The following is a 27,324-nucleotide window of genomic DNA, read 5'->3' as shown; positions in this document are numbered from 1 at the left end:
TACAATTTAAAATATTTAAAAAAATTGTAGTATTAGAAATAGGTAGAAATAGTTTTTACAGTGATAGCTCGGGTCCTCAGGAGTTTGAAACAGACCCTTTTTTGCGGCGGGTCCTGTATTATACGAGTTTGCCTGCATTAAAACTCGTTAAAGTTTTTTTGGAGGTGTTTTTGCGGGATATCTCGGCCAATATGCGACATACAGAGGAGCGAATGCCCATTTATACTGCTAAGTGCTTTAGCCAACATTATTTATACATTTTTTCCAGATTTAACGATTTTAAATTTTAAAAAATTTATATACATAGAAATCGGCAAAAATAATTTTTTACATTGATAGCTCGGGTCCTCAGGAGTACAAAAAGACCCTTATTCGGCGGTGGTTCCTGTATCAAATCTAATACTCTATGGCTGTGGTTTGTGTTATAGTGAGAGGCATCCAGTTCATAAATGTCTATGCTTCCAAAATATGACGGTTGACGATCGAATATCTTATACCCGAAGAAAACAGTTGTTTATGAATTGCCTCGCAATAGGCCATCAGCTTGGCAATTGCACGCAACCGTAACTATTTCAATTGGCATAAACGGCAACACACGTTGTTGCAATCAAGCCATTCTTCGTCTAGGCTCGGACTGCATCCGATCCTCCAAGGTTCCGTGTGCGCCTCGAATCAAAATACAATTTCATTTTCCTCCGCTCAAGTTTCCAACGCGCACAACATTTCTGTGAATAATCATTCCGAGTATTGGGTTCCATACTACGCTTGGGATGGCAGACGTTCCATCCTCTACGTAAATGCCTCAGTTTTGTGGGGCTTATTGGCGAGAAACGGCCCAATGCTTACGCCAAGTAAGCGCTTTAATTCCCAGCAGTGTAGAACGTCATTTTCTCCAGATGTGCCTATCCACTGTCCCTTCCCTTTCCCGGTCCAACTTTCCCCCGAGTTGGCGATACGCTTTGGAGAAAAAATGTATTTAAAAAATCAAAATCCCAATGCAATGGAAAAAAAAGATATGCAAATATTAGATTAAAATACGTAAAAGCAAGTGTGTTATATTTTATTCGATTTTCTATTAACAGTTTGAAACTCAGCTTTTTAAATTTCTGACTGTTAATGTTACTCCTAGAATTATTAGGGGAGTAGTAAGTAAAGTTTGTAACAATTTTTAAAATGCCATATATTTTCGGATAGATTAACGAAATAAATAATTATATATGTCTTAAATTTTTTTGCCGCATATATACATAAACTAAAAACGGAACTGACATCTAAACCTTAAACGTGAGCTTTGGTTTTCAGCCAGCTGATGAGCCAAAAAATTTATATAGTTGCGGAAATTGCATGATAAATTAGTGTTTATTAAACAGTAGAAATGTATTTGTTTTTTCTGAAAAAGGATAGTTGGATCAGATAGCAGCTCAGCTTTCAGTTATGTAGTACAAAAGGCCGTAGTATCAATATATTCTTCGAAAATTATATGACAAACTAAGCTTTTATATATTTATTTATAATGCTAGAGTTTAATACGTGATATTTTATTAAGAATAAATAGGGAAGTAATGTTTTTTTTTAATTGAACAGAAATGCAAAAGGTAAAATAGTTAAATCTGTTTGCTATCAAGAATTAAATTTTAAAGTTTGTAGATAAATATGTTCACCGGTGCTAACAGCTTATTGACAAAGTCATGGATAAGAAAACTATCTAGAGGTGCCATTTGCTCTGCCAGCTTTCGAGTGAGTTTTTCAGTGATGCTACATAGTGAAAAAAACAAGAAAGTTTTGATTTCCTTACAGTTTGATTCGAACCTTTAATATGACTTCACGGTGAATATTTGCAGCTGCACTGCTCACGCTCATGGTAAAAGGCTGGTGCGGGCAGTGCAGCAGCACGTTCACCGGGACAGAATTACAAGTTCGACCCAAAAACTGATAATCTGTGTGGGGAATTAAATTTAACATGGCTCTCAACTGAGTTTGGACAGAGAGCATATAGTGTATCTATATATTTCTTAGGCTATGGGTTTGGGAGAGCAAAAGGTGTCTCTATATGTTTCTTACTGTATGAAAGATACAACATCCTTTTAAAAGCCGATTATTCTTATGTTATTGATGACATCTCAAATGAGTAACAAATCTAAAATAAGTATACTTTACATAAAAAGAACAATACGAACAAATCAACTTCTAAAACCAACTTCCGCTCCCTAACTTTGAACTTAGTCCGCCAATTCCTTTGCCAAGTAAATTTCCTACGCGCCCGGCAACCACATTGGTAACAGCTGCAGCTTGAGCGGCAGCCACTTTTGGTTTTGGTAAGCCCCTTGGTATATTAGAGGTAGATTCGTCACCAATGTCTTCTTCTTCTCCTTCTCGAATATCATCGCTAGGTCTGTGTAGGGGAATATTCTTTTATAACGGTTAGTCTTAATACACAAAATAACTTACTCATCTTCGCCAACGTCAGGCATTGTTAAAGCACATGTTGCTTCCTCAGTTGCCATACGCTGTGCAACCGCCTGATATGCTTTCGAGTTTAATTTATCTTCCAACACACCTTGCAGTTCAAAGTCTGAATATATTTTCTAAAGAATGCAATGTAAAATCCATTTATTATTAAAGACTTAAATTACGACCTTAGAAAGGTATATGAAAATATATGGCTAGTTTTCAGCTTTTAAAAACAGGTACAAGAAGAGTTCTCTGGACTTCAAATTTAATTTAATTTTTATTTTTCAAAAATTTTATGAACAAATTTCTTTTAAGTGTCTGTTTGTCTAGAAACAACTAAGGTAAAATTGTTTCTATGTTTACAATAAAACCGAATTTTAAAGAAAACAAACAATTAATTAATCTAAAGGTGTATAGGAAATCAACGATAAGATATTTTCCAAATGTTCTTAGGGCATCTTTATGAACTCGTCTTGTGATTTTTATCAAGAATATATTTATTTTATAAAGTCGAAAATGACTCTACTACTGCGTCGAAAACGTTAGACTACAATTAGCCTGATGCCATAGGAGCCTTCAAACGAATTTATCCTAAACAAATACCGGAAAATAGCGGTAGCTGAAGATTTTTCGTCAGTGCCACCACTAGAACAGCTGAATTTTATATGCAAGGAGGGCGCATATTTTTTGCACGAAAATGACTGAAAACCAGGGAGGGAGAAAACACCGGCAATATTCAATAAAACGCAAGCCAAAATAATAATGATAAATAATAAATTTTAAAGCATGGTTTTTCTTTCATTTGAGTCAATTCCCACTATTCTTTAAGATTTTTTTCGTACGTTTTACCCAGTGAACCTTACAAAAACTGTGCCCAAACCTGTAGCTACTTGAAGTATTAAACACATTTTTGAAGAATTAGTTGGCTTTGCTTTATACACAAGTATTAGGGGCTTATGGAAATTTTCCAACGTTTTAATATCATTGCCTACGTCCATGCACTTTACCGCAAGTACTGCAGTAAACTCTGCCTTCTTAAAAAATATCTTGCAGGATAGTCCAAATGATGCTTTTGCCCTTGCATTTTGGAGCTACGGTATATAACCCGCGTTCAATTTAATTTGTTCTTGCAATAATTTTTTATTTTGAACCTCCGACACAGCGCACGTAAACTCAAGCAATTAATGTCATCGAGTTATTAAGCAAAACAAAACTAGTTGAAAATGCTACATCGACAATCCCAGTGATGCTGATCAAGACATTATATATACTTTAAAGGGTCAGAAATGTCTCTTTCACTGCGTTGCAAATTTCTGACTGAAATTATGGGAAGCCCTGTGTAAATAAATGCGCATTAGGCTAACTGCGTTTTAATTCGCCAATCCGGCTATTATATAGACAACTTTTGAAAAATTTTTATGCAGATAGTTTTTAAACTGAGAGACTAGTTTGCGTAGAAACGGACGGACGGACAGACGACATTGTTAGATCGAACCACCTAGTAATGCTGATCAAGGATATATTTATTTAAAAGGTCGGAAATGTCTCCTTCACTGCGTTGCAATCTTCTGACTTAAAAATATAATAATATAATATAATAATATAAGGTTATAAAAATAAAAAAGTTCTTGACTTTAAAAATTAATTAAGTCGATCGGACCGCTATAACCGGAGATAAAACGCTTCAAAAGCGGTACTTTATGAAAATCTTAGATCGACAGTCCTAAAGATGCTAATGAAGACATTATAATAAATACTTTAAGTTGGAAAATGTTTCTTTCACTCCTTTGCAAACTTCTGACTGAAATTATAATACTGACTTTAAAAATGTTAATCGGAATAAGTTACGCAACAAGCCTTGCTTGGTGTCGTAAGGGCAAGCCACTTGTTTGTACTGACCATAGTGCATCAACGTTCAATGTTAAAAAATATTATTTTGCGAAGCCCTGATATTCATGTTTACTTATTAACATGTGAACATTTTGGTTTATATAATAATGACCATTTATGTTAGTATTATTAAAAGAATACACACAGAATAAAGTTACCTTGATGATATGAGAAATAGATGAAACTTGAGCATAGTGCAGAGCGTGGTCTAAACGTTCTGAAAGCCAATTACATAGCATATTGATCTGCTGCGAATACCACTGCTCAAAAAAATTGAGGGTCCATAAGTCGTCGCCAATTTTTCCTCGTATTTGATCCATATTATTTCTAAAAAAGTTTACATATCCTTGTCCAAGATCCTTTCCTGAGCTCGAAACATTTGTGAAACTTAGAATCGAGCCGATTAAGCTACCTTCATCGTATCGTGCTAATTTTGACAAAGTCGACTCTAGCACTGACATAAGTTTTCCGCTTAGACCTTGTGTCATAGCTACATTCGCTTTGTCGATTTGGTCGTCAATTTTTGCATGAAATTTATACTATATTAAAAAAAATTGTTATAAAGTTTTTAGATAACTTTAACCATACAAAACTAAATGACTTACCAAATCAATGCCATCAATCGTTGTCAATTTAAAGCTTTGATTTTTAGCATCTAATATCACATTGACCATAGCACACATTTCAGAAGGTAATATGTAATCAGTTGATATGAACGCAATGTTTTTTTTCAGCCATGACTGAAAAGACGAATCAGTTCGTTGTATACATTGCTCGATCATATCAACAGCCATCATTTTAAGACGCTGTTCTAAATGTTGTCGAAACTCCGCATCTGGCCAGTGTAGGTCTCTTATGAAAGACTGTAAAGCGTCGAGTTTCCAAAACAAATCTTCGGAGGTGGCACACCCATTTCTAAGCATAAAAGACGGCAAATTCAAGTTAGGTTAGGCTTTTTGGAAAAGACATCAAATAAAATCTTAAACTCTTTTTATGTCAACATAAAATAAAACTGTTTGAAAAAAGCATTCTTAAAAAAATAATTAGTTCAAAAGATTTAATTTAACTTTTCCAGGGACCGCAAATAAATCTTACTAGGTTGAAAAAAACAAAGCCCACATAAAAGAGAAGGTCACGAAATATTTTTTATTTTGGTTTAGCTTTAAATTTTATTATTGATATTTAAAATAAAATCTGCAAATAACTCCAATTTTGTGGATAATACCTTGGTTCTTTACGGTAATAACTGTTACGGTCCCTGATTTATACCACTAACCATACAACATATAGACTGGTCATTTCATACAACCAAAATGGACACAAAATTTTTCAAGCGGCAGGATTTTGTATGTATCCGTGATCATGCATTCTCATACACGGGAGCATGTGTCCTTTTATTTCATTTCGACGCATCAAGAATATTTTGTCTTTTGCTACTTTTTAAACTTAGTACATTTTATTTTTGTTTACAAATTTCTATCAGTGGTAGCAGTAAAATGTTTTGCATATACGTATGTATTAGAACTAATAGAAATCAGTCTACTGAGATGGGAACAGGGCATATCGCAGTCCTGTCACTTAAAGCACCGACTGCTTTTAAGTTGTTGAGAAAACTTCAAACTAAATCAGCTTTTTTAGTTCTTTTGCGAGCGGATGTTGCCTGCATAGCCTACCGACGATTCCTTTTTAGCGGAGCGGGCTGAAACTAAAACAGCTGCGTGGCTTTTGTTTTGTTTGCACTTTTTGAATGTTATGTTAAACGATCTATGGTTGATTTCTTTCTTTTTATGATTCGCAGTGTAATTTTAATTGTCTTTAACATTTTTAATTTTCTTTATAATCCAAGATATTGGTACAATTAAAATTTAAAATTATTATCATTAAAATAATATTAAAACAAAAAAATGCGGATTTTTAATTTGTTTCATTTACCTTAACAAAAATATTAGAAGTATTTCAATATTTATTACTTGCATTGCCAAAAACAACAACTTTCATAAAAATAGCAAAGGAAAAAGACAACAAGTTACACTGCGAAAAAGTGTTAAAAAAATCAAAAGCCAAGCAGCTGTTTTTCTTTCTGCCAGCTCCCCTAAAAAGCAATCGTTGGTAGGGTATGCAGGTACCATCCGTTCGCAAAACAACAACAAAAGCTGATTTAGTTTGAAGTTTTTTCAACAACTTAAGTGCAGTAGGTGTTTTAAGTGACAGGACTGCGATATGCCCTGTTCCCTTCTCAGTAGACTGATTTCTATTAGTTCTAATACATACGTCAAACATTTTACTGCTACCACTGATAGAAATTTGTAAACAAAACTAAAATGTATCCTGAAATATTAAAAAATATATTATAACATATAATTTTCAATTGTAAGTACGCCCATATTTTGAAAAGTAGCAAAAGACAAAATATTCTTAATGCGTCGAAATGAAATAAACGCACACATGCACCCGTTTATGAGAAGGCATGATCACGTGCAAACATGCAAAGCCCAATTCAAGCGCATGGCAGCAACTCTGCGACTGAGCGACTGAACTCGTGCAATGAGTCCGCGAGCATAAAAATGAGAATAAAAATGAGAGAGCAAAAAACCCGAATGCACACTAAGCGCCGGGGCCTGCTGCTGAGAGAACCGGGGGCCTGCCGCTTAAAAAATGCTGTGTCCATTTTGGTTGTATGAAATGACCAGTCTATATGTTGTATGGTTAATGATTAAATGTAGTTAGTTCTTGGTGTTGCCATAATTTGCTGTCTCTTAACTTAAATAAATGCCATTATGTCAGGTACAGCAAATGCACGCAGCTTTTGACACACCAAGATGAGTCCTTGGACCTTGGGGTACTATTTGATAGGAAATTTATCTTTGCCAAACACTAAAACTAAATTTTTCTTAACTCTTATGCCATGTTTGGGTTTGTGAGGCGTAACAGCACGCTACGTTATTTTGAACTATTTTTTTAAAGAAGCCTTCGGACGAACTATGCCGCCAATGAGCCTCTCTGCAGAAGCATGCGCTTATATAATAATTTCCCTGCTAGCATGCGGTTTAGCTTAAGCCGTTATAAAAGGGCAATTCGTAACCAACTATCTAAATATTTTATAAATTGTTATATATAGTCTTAAGTTTATATAATAGTAGCCAATAACTAGCATAAATAATTGTTGACGAATAAATAAATCAAATGTCCGAATTATATCGATTTAAATAGATATTAAAAAAAAAACTACACACATTTTACTTTGTCTATAACTGTATTTCCTATTTTAATAATATAATGCCGTAGCTCTAATCATTTCTAAGACCCGAATGTATGTTTAAATACAATGAAGAACAGCGAAGTTATACATTTTTTCATTTATTTTCCGATTGTTCCATTGGGAGTTTTATGATAAAGTCGACCGATCCTGCTCTTTTCGATTCGAGACTAGTTTACGTAAAAAGGGAAAGACAGACGGACCCGGCTAGATCGACTTTCCTTATGATGCTGATCAAGAACATAAATTGCTTATAAGTTCGGAACTGCCCCAATCATTTTACATTTTTTTGTTGATGATAACTAACTGTGTATTAAAAAGACTTCAATCCGTTTCATACTTTTTTCTAAAAATAAAATATTCGCAAATATTTTTCGACTTTGGTTTATATTAAGTATATCTTATAAAAATCCATAAAATTGTATTTTTAGTTCGTTGAATGTTAGTTCTTTTCAGAAGACAAGCGGCTTTATTTCAAGCCCCTATCTATACAGGAAAATTTATTTTCCGATTGTTCCAATGGGAGCTTTATGCTAAAGTCGACCGATCTATCTACCAGCTGCAAAAAAATACAACTTTCAAAAAAGTTTTAACCAGATAGCTTTAAAACTAAGAGACTAGTTTGCGTAGAAAGGGAGAGACAGACGGACATGGCTAGATCGACTCTCCTTATTATGCTGATCAAGAACTTAAATGCCTTACAAGTTCGAAAATGCCCCAATTATTTAAAATTTTTTCTGTTGATGATACCTAACTGTGTATTAAAAAGACTTCAATCCGTTTCATACTTTTTTCTAAAAATAAAATATGCGCAAATATTTTTCGACTTTGGTTTAGATTAGGTATATCTTATAAAAACCCATAAAATTGTATTTTTAGTTCCATAAAATATAAAATCCATAAAATTGTATTTTTAGTTCGTTGAATGTTAGTTCTTTTCAGAAGACAAGCGGCTTTATTTCAAGCCCCTATCTATACAGGAAAATTTATTTTCCGATTGTTCCAATGGGAGCTTTATGCTAAAGTCCACCGATCTATCTACCAGCTGCAAAAAAATACAACTTTCAAAAAAGTTTTAACCAGATAGCTTTAAAACTAAGAGACTAGTTTGCGTAGAAAGGGAGAGACAGACGGACATGGCTAGATCGACTCTCCTTATTATGCTGATCAAGAACTTAAATGCCTTACAAGTTCGAAAATGCCCCAATTATTTAAAATTTTTTCTGTTGATGATACCTAACTGTGTATTAAAAAGACTTCAATCCGTTTCATACTTTTTTCTAAAAATAAAATATGCGCAAATATTTTTCGACTTTGGTTTAGATTAGGTATATCTTATAAAAACCCATAAAATTGTATTTTTAGTTCGTTGGATGTTCGTTCTTTTCAGAAAACAACCGGCTTTATTTCAGTTCCCTATCTATACAGGAAAATTTATACCAGACTTTTGGCCATAAATATCTTGCTCACTTTGCGCTTTCAGAAATATGTTTTATATTTTATAACAAAAATGGAAGCAAACTTCGGTAAGCCGAAGTTTATAAACCCTTGCGGTTTTTAAAAAACAATAATTCGATAAGAGTTAAAACATTACTATATACCTAAGAACATTTAAAAAAATTAAAGCCAGCGGGGTTGTACATTTTTGTTCACATTATTATTTTTTTTTAATTTTTCGATTGTTCTAATGGGAGCTGTATGGTATAATGAAGTTAAAACCGTAACTAAAATTATGCCATGACTATATCTTAAAAATTACAAAATAAAATAGAAAAAGTCAAAGTTATAACTTTTTTTCATTTTTTCCAATTGATCTTATAGTTATGAGAGCTGTTTGATGTCATCCGGATCAGTTTGTTCCAATTTACTTACTACCTGCACTAGAAATATCACTGTGTTGCAAACTTTTGACTAAACTATTATAGCCTCTGCAAGGGTATAAAAATCTGACTACTCCGCACTAAAAAACGATATAACCGTATTCTCTCTAATCATATCTGGTTTTATATAGAATCATAAAAAATAACTGGATAATTAAATATGGCTACTAATACCTTTATCTGAAAATGAATAGATAAATAAACTTCGAAGCTAAGTTCCTTTTAATAAATGTGTGGACTTTGCTATATTTTCGATTGAGGCTAAAGATGTTTCACTGTGGTTGCAGATTAAAATTATTCTAAATTGACAACTTTTGGATAAAGTTATAGGAACTTCTACTAGAATATATTAAAAATAAACTTCAAAAATGTAGTTTTCCTAGTCTGCATGGTAAGCTAAAAGGTTTAAAACTGTAAAATTCAATGTGTCTTAGCTTAAGCCCTATATTAATTGTCCTTTAAGACGAGAAACATGCGCTAAATTCTGATAGAAAATAGATATGTATCGAAGTATATTATTATGCAGGTTTTCAATGATATTTCTGCAAAGCAGCGAACAAACTGAACTGAACGAAGCTATAAACATGAAATCATAAATAATGTAATCTTTTCAATTAACTTAAGAGTTAACTACAATTTAGCTATAACGTTATATTGGCTTATGTTAAATAACTTGTAAAATGCAATTGAATGCTGACTAGTTAAAAACTTTTTCGGCAATGCATAAAATTTGGCAGAACACAAAATGCAAAACCAAATGCAGATAATTTAAAAATCTACTTCTATATATATGTTGACTTTTTATTTAAAAACCTCATATCGTCGCTGGCCACTGTTGAATTTGATTGCTTTGGTAACTTCGGTACATAAAAATTTACTTGTTCTTTTTTGCCGCTGAGTAGCATTGATGGGTTGAGAGCTGCTGTATTGAGCGCCTGGGCAGCATTGTTTAATGCTGCAGGGTTCAACGCAGCGTTAATCCTAAAGTTTTATAGAATAAAAATATAAATACAACACAAACACTGCGTTTGAATGCAGAATATAAAATTGGACCTTTATTAATATATGTACGTATGTGTGACCTCGTAAGTCTGACTTCCAAAATAATAACTTCCAATCCAAACAGTAAATTAGTTTAATTTAATATAATTTTAAATATTATGCAGCCAATATTTTAAGAGTTAAGCTATGATTATGGTTTGCAATATGTGCATATATTATTTATGCATTTTTTTCCCGTTTAAGAAGGAAACCAAAAAGTTATACTTACCCTTTGCTTTCCCAACGTTCTTTTTCAAATCCCTTATGAATTGATTGAGCTATTGAAGATTCCATAAGATCAACATACCGGACCACCAACGGTGCGAATGTGTCGCGCAGGTGCTGATGAAAACGTCCATTTCGCAAATTATCTAGAAAAAATTATATATTGAAAAGTAATTTAAAATGAAATAATATAGCAAATGGCCAATAAAATTAACTCAAACAAGAAAGGATAGCCCACTTTCTTTAAACATTTTAAAACGTTTTACTGAAAAAGACTAGAAAATTACTCTTACTTAAATCCTTTGATTTTATAATTATGGTACAATTCATTTTTTAGATCTTTCCTATGAATGTCATTTATACACAGTTTGACAAAATTATATCGACAAATTCCTCCGGAGATCAAACCTAAAGTTTCCGGTGGAGTTGGAAACCCAAAAAAAGTATTTGTATGGCTTTTTCAAGTGTCATTGAGAGCTTGGTTTACTAAAATTAGAACGTTCCTTTTTAATTTTTAAGATCTTTCCTATGACTGTCATTAAATACACAGGTTTAAAAATTTAAATCGAAAAAACTCGCCGGAGATCCAGTGGAGTTGGACTTCCAACGGTATTGTAACTTTTTTTTTAAAAGTGTAAATAACGTTTTTCATTTGTTCATGCTTATTTTAATTTTGTTTCTCCGTTCTGTTAAACCGATTACGGTTATCAAGAGCTGGTTTTACTAATAATAGAACGTTCTCCAACCTTCAACTAGTAAAGATGATAAAACTTAAAAAAGTTTGAATAGGCACCATTAATTAGTTCTTAAAAAATTCCCATAGGAACAATCGATAAAATAAATGAAAACAAAATAATAAGTTTGCTGATATTTAATTTTTTTGTAGTTCTTTGACATATAGTAATGGTTTAATATTTCAGAATTAAGGTTACAATTTCATCAAAATCGGACGACTATAACATAAACTGCCATAGGAATTGAGCTGCAAATCATCATATCTTAGTGGCTTTCAGAATTACGTTTAAATGTAATTAAAATTGGACGCCTATATCATATAGCTCCCATAAGACCACTAATAATAGAAACAATTTTTTTTTTAAATGTAACTTTTTAGTTTGTAATTTTTGACAGTTTAGAAATACGCTTTTAATTCTATTAAAATCGGCAAACGATATCGTATAGCTGTCATAGGAACTATCGAATAATTGAGCTGCAAATCGTCATAGCTTCAATGCTTTTAGACACATATGCAAGTAATACATATTTTTTATGATTTCAAGAACATTTAATTTTGGATATAGCTGCAAGGGTATATGAGCTTCGGCTTGCCGAACTTTGCTTCCGTTCTTGTTTTTAATAAAAAACTAATTTGTCTTGACGAATTCATATGAATCTTGTAGCTTTAAATACCTAAATATATAATACTTATCCACTCGATATGCTGAAGCGGTATAGCTGCTATAGCTTTAACCATTTTGGTTAGCTTTGACTATAAGTTAGCATTATATAAATACATAACTAAATAAATACATTTACCAAAGTTTATATTTTTAAGGTCACATATGAAGTGCCACCAAGGGTGTATGTGTAGTTTATTAACATATCGAAATTAAGTTCTTCATCGGTTGTCGGTATTAAATCAAAACAGAGTCTCTTTTTAAAAGCTGACCAACAACATGAATTGCGCTTGATAAACTAAAAGTTTAATGATAAAGCCTAGTCGATTAAGGAAATCCCCATTAAAGTGTAATAGAAGTAAAATAAAAGTAATGTACAAAATTGTATTATAAATTGATTTAAAAGTCGGAATTTTTTATGTATACGTAGCTTATATATACATTATTTTAAAAGAAAATTCAGAATTAAATACTTACCATCTGCTCTTAAATAATCATTTAAAATTTGAAATAATGGAAAAGAATCCCACGTATCGGGAGCCTGCTCTGATAAGACTCTGTCCATATCAACTGCAAAGAGGGACCAAAATATTTCCGCGTGTTCAACCAGCAAATCGCTAAACCATGCAAAAGCCTAGAGGAAATAAAAGTTTAGTTGTTATTGATTAATAAAAAATGGTTTGCAAATTTTTACAATCAATAAGAAAAGTACAGGCAACATTTTCAAAGTACAACATTTTAATAAGAAAATATGAGCATTAGACACATGATCTATAGACATTTTTACAGTTAAGTAACAAATCGATATAGAATTCGTTTAGGTGTGTAGAGGAAGGTTTGGAAAAAAATTATTATTTATATTTTTGATCGTCATCGCACGAATATCAACAGACTTTAGGTCGGTATTAAATAGGTTACCACCGCCTAATATTTTCCCACAACAACAATCTGGCAACATAGCAAAAAGCACTTATAGTTTATCTTTATGTCTCTGCAGACCGTACCCGGCGGACCTGTGGATTATTGGCCGTGATAGGGTGCCATCTTTAAAGCCACCAGAATACTGACAAATGACCTTACCTGGAAAGAGAGCACCTATTACCCGAATAATTGGGATCTTTGGAACGCCTCTTCATAACATACACCAAAACAAGGACCATCTTTGTGTGACGTGTTAAAATATATAATTGCCTTCAGGGATTATTATCAAAAAAAAATATAGTTTATCTTTATAATATTTTAAAAAAATTATACACAAAAGAAAATTATTTACATGAAATTTGAACAGGGAATTACTTCATCCTACATATATTTTTAGCACTAGGCGTCTTTTTGCGAAGCCAATTATAATCAGATTTGGGTACAAAATCTTTGAGACCGAATGATATATTGCTAGACTTATAAATTATTTGTTAAAATCAAAAATTGTCATGCTAAATTTGATGTTATTTGGTTTTTAAGTTACGTTTCTATAAAAATATGGTGAAGTATTTCATTGGATAAATTTTTATTATATTATATTTCCATTAAGCAAAAGAGTTATCTAAAAAATAAAAGACTCTAATCGATCTTTTCATATCTGTTTGTCGGTTTGCCTATTTAAAATTTAGGGTTCCACGTAAAGATTGCTTAAAATTTCCGACACGAACCAAATCCCTTTAGAATCTACTTAATTTGTGGTCGGCGTGTACCGGTCTTTCTTTAATTTCTTAAAAGGCAAACAAAATATGTGCCCTTGGTAACGCAAAACCAAAGTTTTAATTTGACTCTGCATTTTAAAACCTAAAGGCAAAGGTCATAAAAGTTTTGGAAGTCGAATTTGTACAGGCGCCTATCGAAATACTTCCACATGTCAGAGTAGAAGTGAATGCGCCTTGCAGAATAATCAGAATTTGGAACATGTCTTGCTGAAACAAACGCACACCATATCTGGAAAGGGGATAAACATCAAGCAAAACAAGCAATCAGCCTGCTACGATCAAATTCAATCATTTTTTTCTCATTTATAAAATGATAATTTATGTTGTGTTGGAGGAAGAGTGGTTTACAAAGAATCCGCCCCATATCTGTCGAGCTTTTGCCGGCAGCCATGTGCAAAGTCATCAATATATAACATCTATTTATCGAAATAGAATTCGTAACCATCACCCTGTTTTAAAAATTCGGCTCTAAAAGACTCACGGTATTTTTTTTAGTCGCTCAAATTAACATTTAATTGCTTGAACAGTCCTTAGAGTAAATAGTTAATTTTGGGGGTAGGGAAATTGTTTCTGTACCCACACTTCAGACTAGACCCTAAACAATTGAGCATGCTGTCATCCGGGTTCAGGTGAGTGAAACTTTGACTTATTCAACTGATTTGTCAAATTATCTATTAAAGACTTTATTAGCCGATACAAACTTTTTTTCTGAAATTGCACCTACACACAACCTAACTTCATAACTTTTTTTGATGCTGAAGAAAAACAAGCAAAAACGCAGATATGGACTTTTGCTAAAGTATTGCATCAAGGTCTAGAAAACATGGTAAAATCAACAGATTTCTGTCACATTTATTTTAATTTTTACTGTGGCTGTTTCGCTTTTAACAACTTTGTTCCGATTTCTGTGCTTATAGAGCAGTGAAGCTATGAAGATTTTCCGATGAAATGTTCGACATTTACTATGACAGCTATATGATAACGTTGATAAATTTAAAATTAATTTTTAAATACTAAACCATTATAGCAAACTAGAAAGGACTCATAGTTTTTTTTTTTTTTGCCAATATTAAATATTCTTTTAAGAATCTAAATTTCAAATTATATGCGTAGCTGCTTAAAAACATTAAAGCTATGATAATAGTCAGTAAATTATTCGATCCTTTCTACGGCAGCTATACAAGTATAAGACATTTTTCCGATTTTAACGAAACTAAAAACGTAATTTTAAATATTAAACCAATACTATATCCAAAAGAATTTAAAAAAAAATTTAAAAATAAAAATTGTTGCCAATCGTCGCCCGATTGTCATAAATAAATTTAAACTTAAATTTAAATATTTACCCGTAATTCTAAATTAACAAAACATTCAAAATAAATAAAAACAAGAAAAGAAGCAAACTTCGGCAAGTTATGGAGCTTTATGTTATAGTCGTCCGATTTTGATAAAATTTAACCCCAAATTCTGAAATTTTTAACCATTACTATATCTCGAAGAACTGAAAAAGTCGTCCGATCCGGCTATGTACTACCTGCAATGGAAAGACAACTTTTGGGAAAGTTTCAAGCAGATCATGCAACTTTAAAACTGATAGACTAGTTTGCGTAGAAACTAACGGATAGACGGACATGGCTAGATCGACTCTCCTAGTCGGGCTGATCAAGAATATATATACTTTATGGGGTCGGAAATGTCTTCTTACTGCGTTGCTAACATCTGATTGAAATAGTACATAATTACATATGTACTCAAACGCTTTGTTCGAAGAGGCAGTTCTTTATTAATAGCATCTGTTTCAGGAACAATCTCCCCCATCATCTCTTTGAAACAATTCGGAGGCCAACTCAATTCTCCTATAGGTATAAAAAGAATCAAATTCATACATTTATAAATTTGTAATCGTCAAGGGAGCAGTTGTTAGCACGTGTAATCTGTAAGTGCAGGCCACTTGAACTAGCAAATATAATCGCTTAAGATGTGTCTCTCTTTCACAAAGATTTGAGGAAAGCAAAAGTACAAAAAACTACCATTTTTTAAAAAGTTAAGATAATTTAAGTAATTTTTAGCATCGAATCAGCTATGTTTCCTTTGGCAAATAATATTAGGAAGAGGCAGAGGGAGAACAGAGGCAAGAACAATGAAGGTTTGTTTTCAAGAATCAACAATAACACTCTGTAAATGGGTTGCCTTTACCCACAAATGTTTTTTTGTTTTTCTTTCAACACCAGGCGACTCGATACAAACAAGTCCGCCTGCCCAAAAGGCGAATGCTGATTTTGCCCCAGATTCCTCGCGATGTACAAATAAAATTAACTTTACAACCAACAACACCTGGAGCACCATAAGAAACTGACCTCATTAAAATAGCTTTAGGCCTGAGATACTAAGATAATTTGTATTGAAAATACCAAACCGACTTTCATCTTGGTGCTGATCAAGCTATGCATGGTTACTTATCATTATGCTTTTTTAATAACAAGCTTTTTGGGAACATACCCTGCGCTAAGTGTTCCTTGCATAGGATTCATTTAGAAATTCATCTAAAACCTTAAAATTTAAGTGATACCAACTAATGCTTAAATAAATATAATATATACACATAATAGGGGCTGTGCGGGGTTTTTGAAATTGTGGCGCATATTTTGTGCCTGCAGTCTCACCGTAAGGTGAATTGGTAAGAAAATGACGCGCACAAATCTGTGTTGAATTCAGTAAATTTATGTATGGTGCAAAATCAATATTAAGTCCCAATATAATTGTCATATCCAAAATGTAATAAGCTTATGCTAATCAACGATACATGCCGTCGGTACTGGCGGGGTATAAACTGCATGAGTCGGCATACAGTAACGAAATGATGGTCCATCAGTTGATGCTGCAGTAGCCAGATCAGATGTACCAATGAGTCCAGTATTGGCGGTCAAATTAACATCGTTTTCATTGTAGTCTCCTGGTACATCACCATCTTCCTTACTCTTATTATTTTTATCCATTTTATCATGTCTGCGCAGCTAAATAAATCGGGCATAGTGTGTTAAATAGGTGTAAGTACATAAAATTCTTTATTCATTTATAAGTAACATATACAGATATATAATGCCACATTTGCACTATTCTGCAACTCCCAAACAGTAAGTATCTATTAGAAAAATTATAGTTTAAAATATTGATATATTTGTTTAGATAAACTATTTTTCAGTCTGGGTTCTTAATTGGTGCGTTATCAGTTCGAAATTATGATTGCTAATAAGGGCAGATGGAAAAGCATTATTTATTTATTATATTATTATATTTAATTTAACACTTTTAAATTATATTAACGAGTAAGGTAATTTTCAATTTTTCCTCTTAAAAGACCGAAATTTTGCTATACTTGTCTAAAGAAAAATAAAACGCTAGGGCTGAACAATTGAATATAACCCTGTTTAAGATTATTAATCGATTTTTGGCCATGTTTTAAGTATTCCTCTAACATTGTGCCTAAAGCTTTAAAGCAGAGTGAAAAAAGTGAATCGAGAGAGATAGCAAACGACGACAAGCCGAAGTTGATATACCCTTGCTGCTATAAAAATAACATTTTTATAATCATATAAGACTACTTTGCGTAGAAACGGACGAACATGGCTAGCTCGACTCTTCTGGCGATGCTGATAAAGAATAAATAGGGGCGGAAATGTGTTCTTCACTACGTTCATTACATTACCAGGAGTAGCAAGGGTATACAAAATAGGTGATGTGCATATCCTTAAGGCTTCATTTGCGATTAAAATGGAATTATTAGTTTTTATTCGTTTAGAAGAAACTTAGAAAATAATAATAATAATTTTATACCCTTGCAGAGGGTATTATAGATTCAGTGAAGCAGTCATTTTCGAGGAGAGTCGATCTAGCCATGTCCGTCAGCTCCCTCATAAGCTTGATTTTGGATATAAATATGCTAAAACAGCTATATTCAAATAGAAGAAAAACATACAAAAAAACTATAGGTTTGTAAATGGCATTACTAATGATTCCAAAACTTAAAACAGTTAATTGCGTAAATTAATTAATAACTTTAATTTATATTTTACCCAATTCACATTAGGGAAGTCTATACCAATTAAAAAGGGCCGAGAACGGATTTTTTTACCCTCACTATTATATAGTTGTATTGACGAATAGGCTGAATAGGCTATATTTAAAAAAATGCTAGATCATTTAAAAAATGCTAGATCAACCCTGAAAAAGGCTAATCTTGAAACACTGGTCAGTTTTAACGCAAACTAGGCAATTAGTATTAAAGCTATCTGCATAAAACCTTCTCAGAAATTGTCTTTCTGTTGCAGTTAGTATGTAAGTAGGACGGACAACATCACATATCTACCTTAGGAACAAAAAAAAGTATATGGACACAAATTATAAATTCGCTGTGATTTAATTTTGATAATAGTGGTCAGATATTTTAAAACAACTGTTTTAAATGTATTAAAATCGGAAGATTTTGGAAGTCCATTAAACAAATTATACAAATAAAAAAAATTAAAATAAAATGATGATTTTTCAATTGACATACTTCGACGTATAGTAAGTGTTTGTTATTTCAGATTTACGGGTTTGATTTAATTAAATCGGACAACGCTTTACTATTGTTAAAAATAGAAATAGCTGCAAGGGTATATAAACTATTGCTTGCCAAAGTTTTTTTTCTTGTCTTGTTTTATATGCAACTAAACTTACTGTCTTTAGGATAATACACAGTTAAAACGTCTGTCGTGTTCTTGAGCCACACATCTACCTCCAAAGCTGTTTATTTTTTCATCACATTTCACAACACATTTTCACAAAAAAATCTTTACTTATAATGTTACCGTTAGTTTTTAAAACGAAACCTTGGATGTTATTGCGGAATAAGTAAAGTAAGTAAGAATACGTATTAAGGCTGAAAGCATTGAACTCATTTTAATAATTTTTAATAAAACAGTTTCTGGGAAAATTTCAAAAAAATGTATTGTATTTTATGATAAACCAATGGTTATTATTGAATACGAGTTTTCCTTTTCGAAATTTTTTTTATTTGTAGATAACTTTTCCTAATGGTCTAGAAATTTGAAAAATTAATGGTTTCTGCACCCCTAAAAATATGGTCCTTAACAAATTTTTCAAAATTCGGATTATTTTTGGAGATACAGCCGACTTTGTGACGTGGCGTCCGAGCCATTATAAATGTTTCCTAAACTTTACTTTACTACTTTTTTTGATACTTCGAGTTCAACTGAACCGATTCCTTTGAAATTTGGTATATATTTTTTTGTACTACTCTCTATTGCGTCTGCCTCGGACTTGAAAAAGTTTGATTATTAATATTTAAAAAATATTCGAAAAGGTAAAAAAAAATTGTTAAAAAAATATATATTTTTTGTTTTCAAGTCGACGCCGTTTTTTTATTTCGAATTTGAAGAATTTGTTTGATTTTTTTCCGATCTCTACAAGGGCTGAAAACATGTCAACCAGGACGCAGCGATTTTTTTTGAAGATCCCGATCCAATTGCCTGTATCTCGGCGATTTTTCCAATCTCAATAAAATTAAAAGCGTAATTTTGAACTATCAAATTATTAATAAATCAAAAAATTTAAAAAAAAAATTACAAAATGGAAAAGTTACATTTAAAAGCGAAATTTTTAATATATTTTTATTTTTATAAAATTTAAACCGTTATTCTGAAATATTTAACCATTGTCAAAGAACTAAAAAAAAAATTGAAAAACAGCAAAGTTATAATTTTTTTTAATTTATTTTTCCGATTGTTCCTATGGGTGATATATGATATAGTCGTCCGATTTTAATAAAATTTAAGCCGTAACAAAAATTAAAAAACAGCAAAGATATAATTTTTTTAAAATTAATTTACCGATTATTCCTATGGAAGCTATATGCTATAGTCGTCCGATCCGACGGACGGACAGACGGACATGGCTAGATCGACTCTCCTAGTGATGTTGATCAAGAATATATATATTTTATAGGGTCGGAAATATCTCCTTCACTGCATTGCAAACTTCTGACTGAAATTATAATACCCTCTGCAAGGGTATAAAAATTGTTTAGGCTTAGCTTCCTAGAAACGTATGTTTTCTTAAAACAAGTAAGCGGAGCAGATTCTGAAATTATTTTCTTATTAGAAATCGCACTTTATTGCAGAAAATAAAATTATAGATCAAAAAGTATCTACAATTTCTTGGGAGAAAAATTCACACCAAAATTTTTTTAATTGGTGTCCAGCTGTACAATGGGGAAAGTTTTTTTTTTGTTTTCAGTGATTAAAAATGTAATTTAATCTTTTAACATAATGTGAGGAAAAAATAATTTTATACTTTGTCTGCCAAGCATATAATTAAATAGTTAAAGGCTAAGTAAATGCTTTTTGATTTTTAATGTAGTAAAATAAAATTTTGATTCCTTTAGTTTTTATAAATTCATTTCGTTTAAAATTTAAATTTAGAAAAATATTTTTTTTTAGTTTAAAAGTTTGCATTTACCTATAAGTTTTTGAGTTGGTTTGGGGTTTATGCACATTATAAAACTAAACAGCAAAAAAATTATGTTTTTATAAAATATGGTATGGTAAATTGATATAAAAGTATCCTAAAGTTTTTAAAATACAAAACGTTAGATAAGTTTGCACACAAAATTCGTTATTTTTAAAATGAATTAGAGGACAACCTTTAGTTTTCTTTAAGAAAGCCCTTTCTAAATTTAAAATGGTACAAAAAGAAGAAAAAGAAACGGCCGAAATAGAAAAATCTGTAATTTGAAGAACAAGTTGGAAGCACATGCAAAACGTTTCTAGACATGTCCATCTGTCCGTCCGTGCATGAAACTTTCCCAAAAGCTGTCTTTCTATTGCAGGTAGTACATAGCCGGATCGGACGACTACAGCATGTAGCTCCCATAGGAGCAATCGGAAAAATAAATGAAAAAAATTATAACTTTGCTGTTTTTTCTTCGACATATAGTAGTGGATCAATATTTTAGAATAACGGTTTCATATAGCTCCCATGCAAACAATACAAATATATAAACAAAAATTTTTTTGTAACGTAACTTTTCTATTTTGTAATTTTTTCGAAAATTCTTTTTGACTTATTAATAATTTGACAGTTCAGAACTACGCTTTTGTTTTTTATCGCAAAATGATCATATAGTTGCCATAGGAACTATCGAATAATTAAGCTGCAAATCATCATATCCTCAATGTTCTTAAACATATACGCAAGTAAATGATAATTTTAATGATTTCAAGAATATTTAATTTTTGCAATAGCTGCAAGGGTATATAAGCTTCGGCTTGCCGAAATTTGCTTACTTTCTTGTTTTGTATAGGATGTCGCATTTATGCATTGTATAATCTTTGATAAGATGTACAACCACAAAATATAATCACAGCCAGATAGCAGGGAACTAGACTTTTTTAAATACTGCCTCCGGATCAATATGATTTATAATCGCGTTGCTGAGCACGCTTAATAACTTTTGTATTTTTCTCCCTGTTCGCTAGCCAATAGAAATATCGCGTCGCTCCTTGCGATGGCCTTAATAACAAAATTAAACCTATATAAATCGAAAAAAACTGGTTTTACAAAAAATGCTTTCACTACATGTTAAATATAAACTTAGCTCATGGCGGCAACAAACATATTTGACTTTATAAAAATTAGTTTTTATTTGGGTCCAACATGTTTGCAAAACTCATACTAATCAAACGCCTTGCCAGTTGTTAGTAAGCTGATTTTGTTTTGGAAAAAAAAACGACCAAAGGGAAATTCAGTGGCAAATAAGGGAAATTCGATTATGTTTAAGAAAAATCCGAAAATGTTATTAAATCCACTTTCGAGTTCGATTTGTAAAATTTTTGATTGAGTCGAAAGATATTAATAAAACAAACAGAGTGACAGGACTAACTTTCGCGATTTGTAATAAACTTGCGCTGCGTGCCCATAACTAGAATCTGCATGTGAAATCCCAATTGCGGCACCTAAAACCCGACTGTTTTTGGGGCATATTCATTTTAAAATATTATATTTTGTTGAAAAGTATGTACCCGGTAGAACGAAGCAATACCAAAAACTGTATACATATATATATATTCTTGATCAATAGGATCAATAGCCGAGTCGATCTTGCGTGTCCGTCTGTATGTCCGTCCGTATGAAACTATACAAGCTAGAGATTTGAGATTTTACATGCAGATCCTTGCTAGTTTTTTATTATTATTCTTGCAGGTTATTATGCAGGTAAAACGAGGCCACGCATACTGTAACGCCTATAAATCGCGAAAGTTTTTTATGTCAGTCAGGTAGAAATTAGTTATATGAGTGCTTTGGTCTCATCTATCGGTAGACACACAATGTTTTTTCAAATTGGGCTGTTATTTTAGAAGTTATTGAGTTAATACGTTCTCTGGCACCGCTATTTTATGCTCTTTAGTTAGGGCCTTGGTGATCGCTGATTTAGAGAGAAAGAGTGAAGGAACTGTTAGCGGGAGATGGGGTGCTGCACGCTCTTACCTTCTTGAGTTGACAAAGCAGGTGGACAGATGCTGCCACCTAAACCCCGATTTTTTTGTTGGGAAATGTTTAGTTTGAAATTTGTCAGCTGAGAAACGGGTATCTAACAGTCGGGGAACTCGACTATAGCGTTCTTTCTTGTTTTAAGTGTATTTTGTATATGTTTTTAATACCATCACTTGAAAGTATGTTACAGATATAAGAAAAAGGTGAAAAATTTTGTGTCCTATAGCCACTAACATCAAACATACAGCCATTTACAAATTTAAAATACAATAATAATGTATACATTTAGTTTAAATCATTCATTTGTAAGATTTTATAAAATACATTATTAATACAATCAACAAACGATATAAAAACAAAAAACAAAATATAAACAGAGTTTAATAAGTAGTAAGAAACAAACAAAAAATAAAAATAACGATAAAATTACTTATTAAACAGTCTCACTTTGAGTTTGTAAGTTCAAAATTTAAAAAATCGATTTAAGGTATTGAACAACATTACCACAAATAATAGGTTGCTAATAATTTCATATGTACTATAACATTATATACATTTATGTACATATTTATCTATACAAATATAGGCAAACGAATTATTTTTATAATTTTTGTATCAACTTACTTCTCCATAGTGTTCCTCATTTTGTTGGAGCAAGTCAACACAAAGTTCTGCTAAGTGTATTAGGTCCTCCAGTTTTTTTGGGGCCGGAACAATAACTTCTCCTCGCAAATCCTCTGCGGATCAATACAAAATTTTTAAGTTAAGGGTATTATAATCAATCAGTCAAAAGTTTGCAATGCTGTATAGGAGACATACAGACCCTATAAAGTATGTGTGTCCAAATTAAGCGTAAGCTTAGCCCGCAGAGCACCGGGGTTGGTAACAACCCTAACAACAACAGATTTGGCCTCCTAGCTGAAATTCGACTAGAACTGGGTCAAGAGACCCAACCGAAACCTAAGCCCCCACCAATTTACATTAGGAAGAAAAACTAGAACGACCTGGTCATCAAAATTGTTTTGCTGGTCGGGGACGGAAAATTTTTTGTTTTGTAATTTATTTTAAAATTCTTTTTGACTTATTAATAATTTGAACTTTTCAGAATTACGCTTTTAATTTGATTAAAAACGGAAAACGATATCATGTAGCTGCCATAGGAACTATAAATAACTTTTTTTAAACATATACGCAAGTAAGTTTTAATGCTAACAAGAATATTTAATTTTTGCAATAGCTGCAAGGGTGTATGAACTTCGGATTGCCGAAGTTTACTTTCTTTCTTGTTTAATTAGAATTAAATTGCATGTTTATCTTTACTTACCTTCAATTTTAGCTTTATTAGAGAGACGAGTGTAATTTACAAGCGCTGCTGTCTCTAAGCTTTTTTTAATCATTTGACGAACTTCTTCAGGTGGAACCGGGGTAACAATATCTTTCATTAGAACTCTCTCCAGTAAAGATAATGTTGCTTTAAGTGCACCCTCGGGGCGACCGAACGGAAAGCAATATCTGAAATTAGTTATTTGAAACTCCAGTAACTGACGAAGTCGTTCTTTGATTTCAGAAAATTTCTCTTTCTCCTCATGCGTTATGCTACCAACTCCATCGGGCCTGTAAATATTTATTGTTATTAATTTCTTAGGCTTAGCACTATAAATCAATGATACCGATTTCCGTGAACATGACTAGCGCAAAACGCGAAAGAATAGTGTATTAGGGTTGGGTCTATCATGTGTTGTTTTTCTGCACGATCCAGCAAATCAGAGAGGTAACATAAATGTCGGTAACATCCTCGTACCCCATAACGGGCGCAATATTCGTCCAACACGAACACTTGTCCAGGACTAAACCAGCCCTGAAAATAGCACACAAATATTCTTAATTTTAATTTGGTTTTAAAAACTATGTTACTTTTTTTTAACTATATCTAGATTTACATTTTTTGTTGGCCAACTTGGTGTTAGTTAGCACGGCGAATTTTTGTGTATGAATTTATTATATAAATTATCATAGCGTATCAATCATCGTTTCTGGTTGCTCTCAACCACATGCATGATCGTTTGTAAGCATCATTGGTCATGCACTATTGCTTGTGACCGAATATTTTGATTAGCTTGTGCCCTGATGGTTTCTACCAAAAGTTTTCGTTTGATCGTATTTGGCTCGGGCCACATCCACAGTTGTCCTGAACGCCCTATTTGTCTTTTTTGTTGCTACGTTGGTAAAAATGTTGGCGAGAAAAATACGCTTGGCACCTATACTTTAGGCCAACGTAACGAACGAAATTTTCCGATTCTTGTTTTGCGCCCTTGTTCGAAAGTTTTTAAGTACTCTGCAAGACTTGTTAGGCTATATGTTTATGCATTTAAAAGACATAGCTGCTGCAGATAAACTAATAAAAAATAGCCTTTTAAACAAGAAATTATATAATTAAATTTTTCTTCGTATACATTTCGAACGATATAACGGTAGCTATATGATGTATTTGTCCAACGTTTTAAAATTACAAGAAAGGAAGAAAACTTCGGCAAGCCAAAGTTTATGTACCCTAGCAGCTAATGCAAAAGCTATTGGATTTTAATCAAATTTAATCAGTAATTCTGATAAATAAATATATAATAAACAATTACTACATCTCGAAGAATTTTTTGTTCTTAAACAAGAAAGGAAACAAACTTCGGAAAGTCGAAGTTTATATACCCTTGCAGCAATTGCAAAAATTAAATACTCTTTAAAACATTCAAATTTCGATTTATATGCGCATATGTTTTTAAACATTGAAGCTATGAAGATTTTCAGCTCAGTTGTTTTATCGTTTATGATAATGTTTCAAAACATTGAAGCTATGATACTTTTTAGATCAGTATTTTATCGTTCCTATGACAGCTATATGATATCGTTTTCCGATTTGAATTAACTTTAAATTGTATTTGTAAACTGTCATACTATTACTATTTCTAAAAAAAAACTTTTTAACTCCTATCAAATTTGCAACCCGGAACCCGGGTTTACAGTCTGATATTGATTGATTTCAGAGATGGTGACAATCTAACCTCTTAATTCTGAATTGCCTTAAATGTAGTCTAATGACATTTTATAAGAGTTCGCCTTCATTTATAAGCTATTCATTCATAATACGCCACTGGACCGAATATATTCGGTCAACAATTTAGGAGTTCTTCTTGACCCAAAATTAAATTTCGACTGTCATGTAAAGCTTACTGTTAACAAGGCAATGAGTGTTCTTGGATTTATGAAGCGATGGTCAAAAGAATTTGACGATCATTATACAACTAAATTATTATTTACTTCCTTTGTCCGGCCTTATTTGGAATATTGCGCTCCCGTTTGGAGTCCCTAATATCAAGTACACATTGATCGGATGAAGTCGAAACAAAACAAATTTCTTCTTTTCGCCTTCGTGGTTTAAACTGGGATCAAAACGTAAGGTTGCCTTTCTCTACAAGATTAGTGTTGCTTAATTTATCTACTCTTGTAAATCGTAGAATCATGGTTGGAACTATTTTTATACACAATCTTGTCAAAGGTAATATTGCCTTTTAGACCAACCCGCAACTGCCATCCTCTTAACTTGCCAATATGTACCTCAAATTTTGGCCGGCATGAACCCTTTCGTGTTCTTTGTAATAATTATAATAATCTATATTATCAAATTTTCGTTACATGATTTCGTTGAACCACTTGTTTGTACTGTTTATAGTGCATTAACGTTCAATAATTATTATTATGTCTAATATGCTGAGAATATTCTGTACAAATTTCAAGTCAATCTGTGTAAAACTCCAAACAAAAAAAAATCTTCGTGTTTACCTCGAAAATTGCGGTGAAGACACAACTGAGAGACTAGTTTGTTCTAGAAACGGGCAGACGGAATGACTGATGGACGGACAGAGGGGCGGACTGACAGACTTGGCTAGATCAACTCTGCTAGTGATGCTGATCAAGAATGTATATACCTAATAGGCTCGGAAATGTCTCCTTGACTACGTTGCAAACTTCTGACTGAAACTATAATAATATAATATATATAATGCAAGGGTATAAATATAAAAAAAAAATAAATAGTGGTCGGTAGGACTACACCAAATAATAGGTTAAATATTATTATTCAGTCATAATTAATCTGTGTTATTAGTTATAATTAATCAACTCACCAGAGAAGCGTATGGATCATTAAGCCTATATTCTAGTGTGAGGTTTTGTAATGTTTTGAAAAGCGTAGCATGGTCAAAAGTACACGGATCAGTGCTTATAAAATCTTCCATTCCATGTTTCCGTGCTTTGTCTGCGTCTAAAATGAAATTAGAAAATATATATTAGCACCTATAAAAATATATAAAACAAGAAAAGAAGCCTTTGCAGCTATTTCAAAAATTAAATATTCTTTAAAACAAGTACATTTCGATTTTATGATGATATTCCAATAAAACATTCATCTTAGAATCGTAGCCAGGTTTTAAATTATTGATCAAGTGTTAGGGTTACAAAAAACCCAACATGGATTTAAATCAGTGCTCGCAGTAACACCTTTTCTATTTTTTACTCTATGAATAACGGGAATAAAAAAAGGAGATTGATAAATAAGGGAATGTTTGGAAAAAAATTCATTATTTTGGAAAAAAAGAAAAACAAATATTCTTCAATTTTAATTTACAAGAAACAGCCAAAAGATTCTTTAAGGCAAAGCTTAAATACTCTTGAAGTATTAACACAAACGTGTGTCATACTGGAGCTAGACCACCACACACGACATTCCTTCGCATCTTTTTACCTAACATGTCCACAGTGGGCCCATACCAAGAACTAGTCCATGTTACCTCCAAAAAAGAACTCGTCCTAGGAGAGGACGCAAACGCACTCCACACACAATAGGGAAGTACAAGCACAAAAGAAAGGGGTGAGTATTT

The 27,324-nt window shown here is 32.3% G+C and overlaps 1 protein-coding gene across 18 annotated transcripts in view; it reads right to left on the bottom strand.

Moving 5' to 3' along the window:
* Positions 1-1,022: 1,022 nt before the first annotated feature.
* LOC128265948 (calcium-dependent secretion activator) overlaps positions 1,023-27,324 on the bottom strand; it is a 51,038-nt gene continuing 24,736 nt past the window's right edge. For 11 of the 18 annotated variants that reach the window (XM_053002197.1, XM_053002194.1, XM_053002204.1 and 8 more), the window contains 12 exons: positions 26,572-26,708; positions 24,064-24,251; positions 23,718-24,007; positions 23,018-23,130; positions 16,648-16,854; positions 12,618-12,774; positions 10,748-10,889; positions 10,291-10,458; positions 4,947-5,256; positions 4,500-4,880; positions 2,449-2,585; positions 1,023-2,392 (listed from right to left, as the gene is read on the bottom strand). In XM_053002197.1, coding sequence (XP_052858157.1) covers positions 2,188-2,392; positions 2,449-2,585; positions 4,500-4,880; positions 4,947-5,256; positions 10,291-10,458; positions 10,748-10,889; positions 12,618-12,774; positions 16,648-16,854; positions 23,018-23,130; positions 23,718-24,007; positions 24,064-24,251; positions 26,572-26,708 — 2,435 coding nt within the window. In that variant the 3' untranslated portion in view covers positions 1,023-2,187. Of the gene's footprint in view, positions 2,393-2,448; positions 2,586-4,499; positions 4,881-4,946; positions 5,257-10,290; positions 10,459-10,747; positions 10,890-12,617; positions 12,775-16,647; positions 16,855-17,765; positions 17,790-23,017; positions 23,131-23,717; positions 24,008-24,063; positions 24,252-26,571; positions 26,709-27,324 lie in introns of those variants that run through there. The other 7 variants (XM_053002214.1, XM_053002205.1, XM_053002206.1 and 4 more) reach the window with 7 other exon arrangements.

Source organism: Drosophila gunungcola, unplaced genomic scaffold (genome assembly GCF_025200985.1).
Source record: "Drosophila gunungcola strain Sukarami unplaced genomic scaffold, Dgunungcola_SK_2 000188F, whole genome shotgun sequence".
Lineage (NCBI taxonomy): Eukaryota > Metazoa > Arthropoda > Insecta > Diptera > Drosophilidae > Drosophila > Drosophila gunungcola.
Note: the sequence above shows the minus strand (reverse complement) of the source record. Positions and strands in the feature narration are given on the sequence as shown.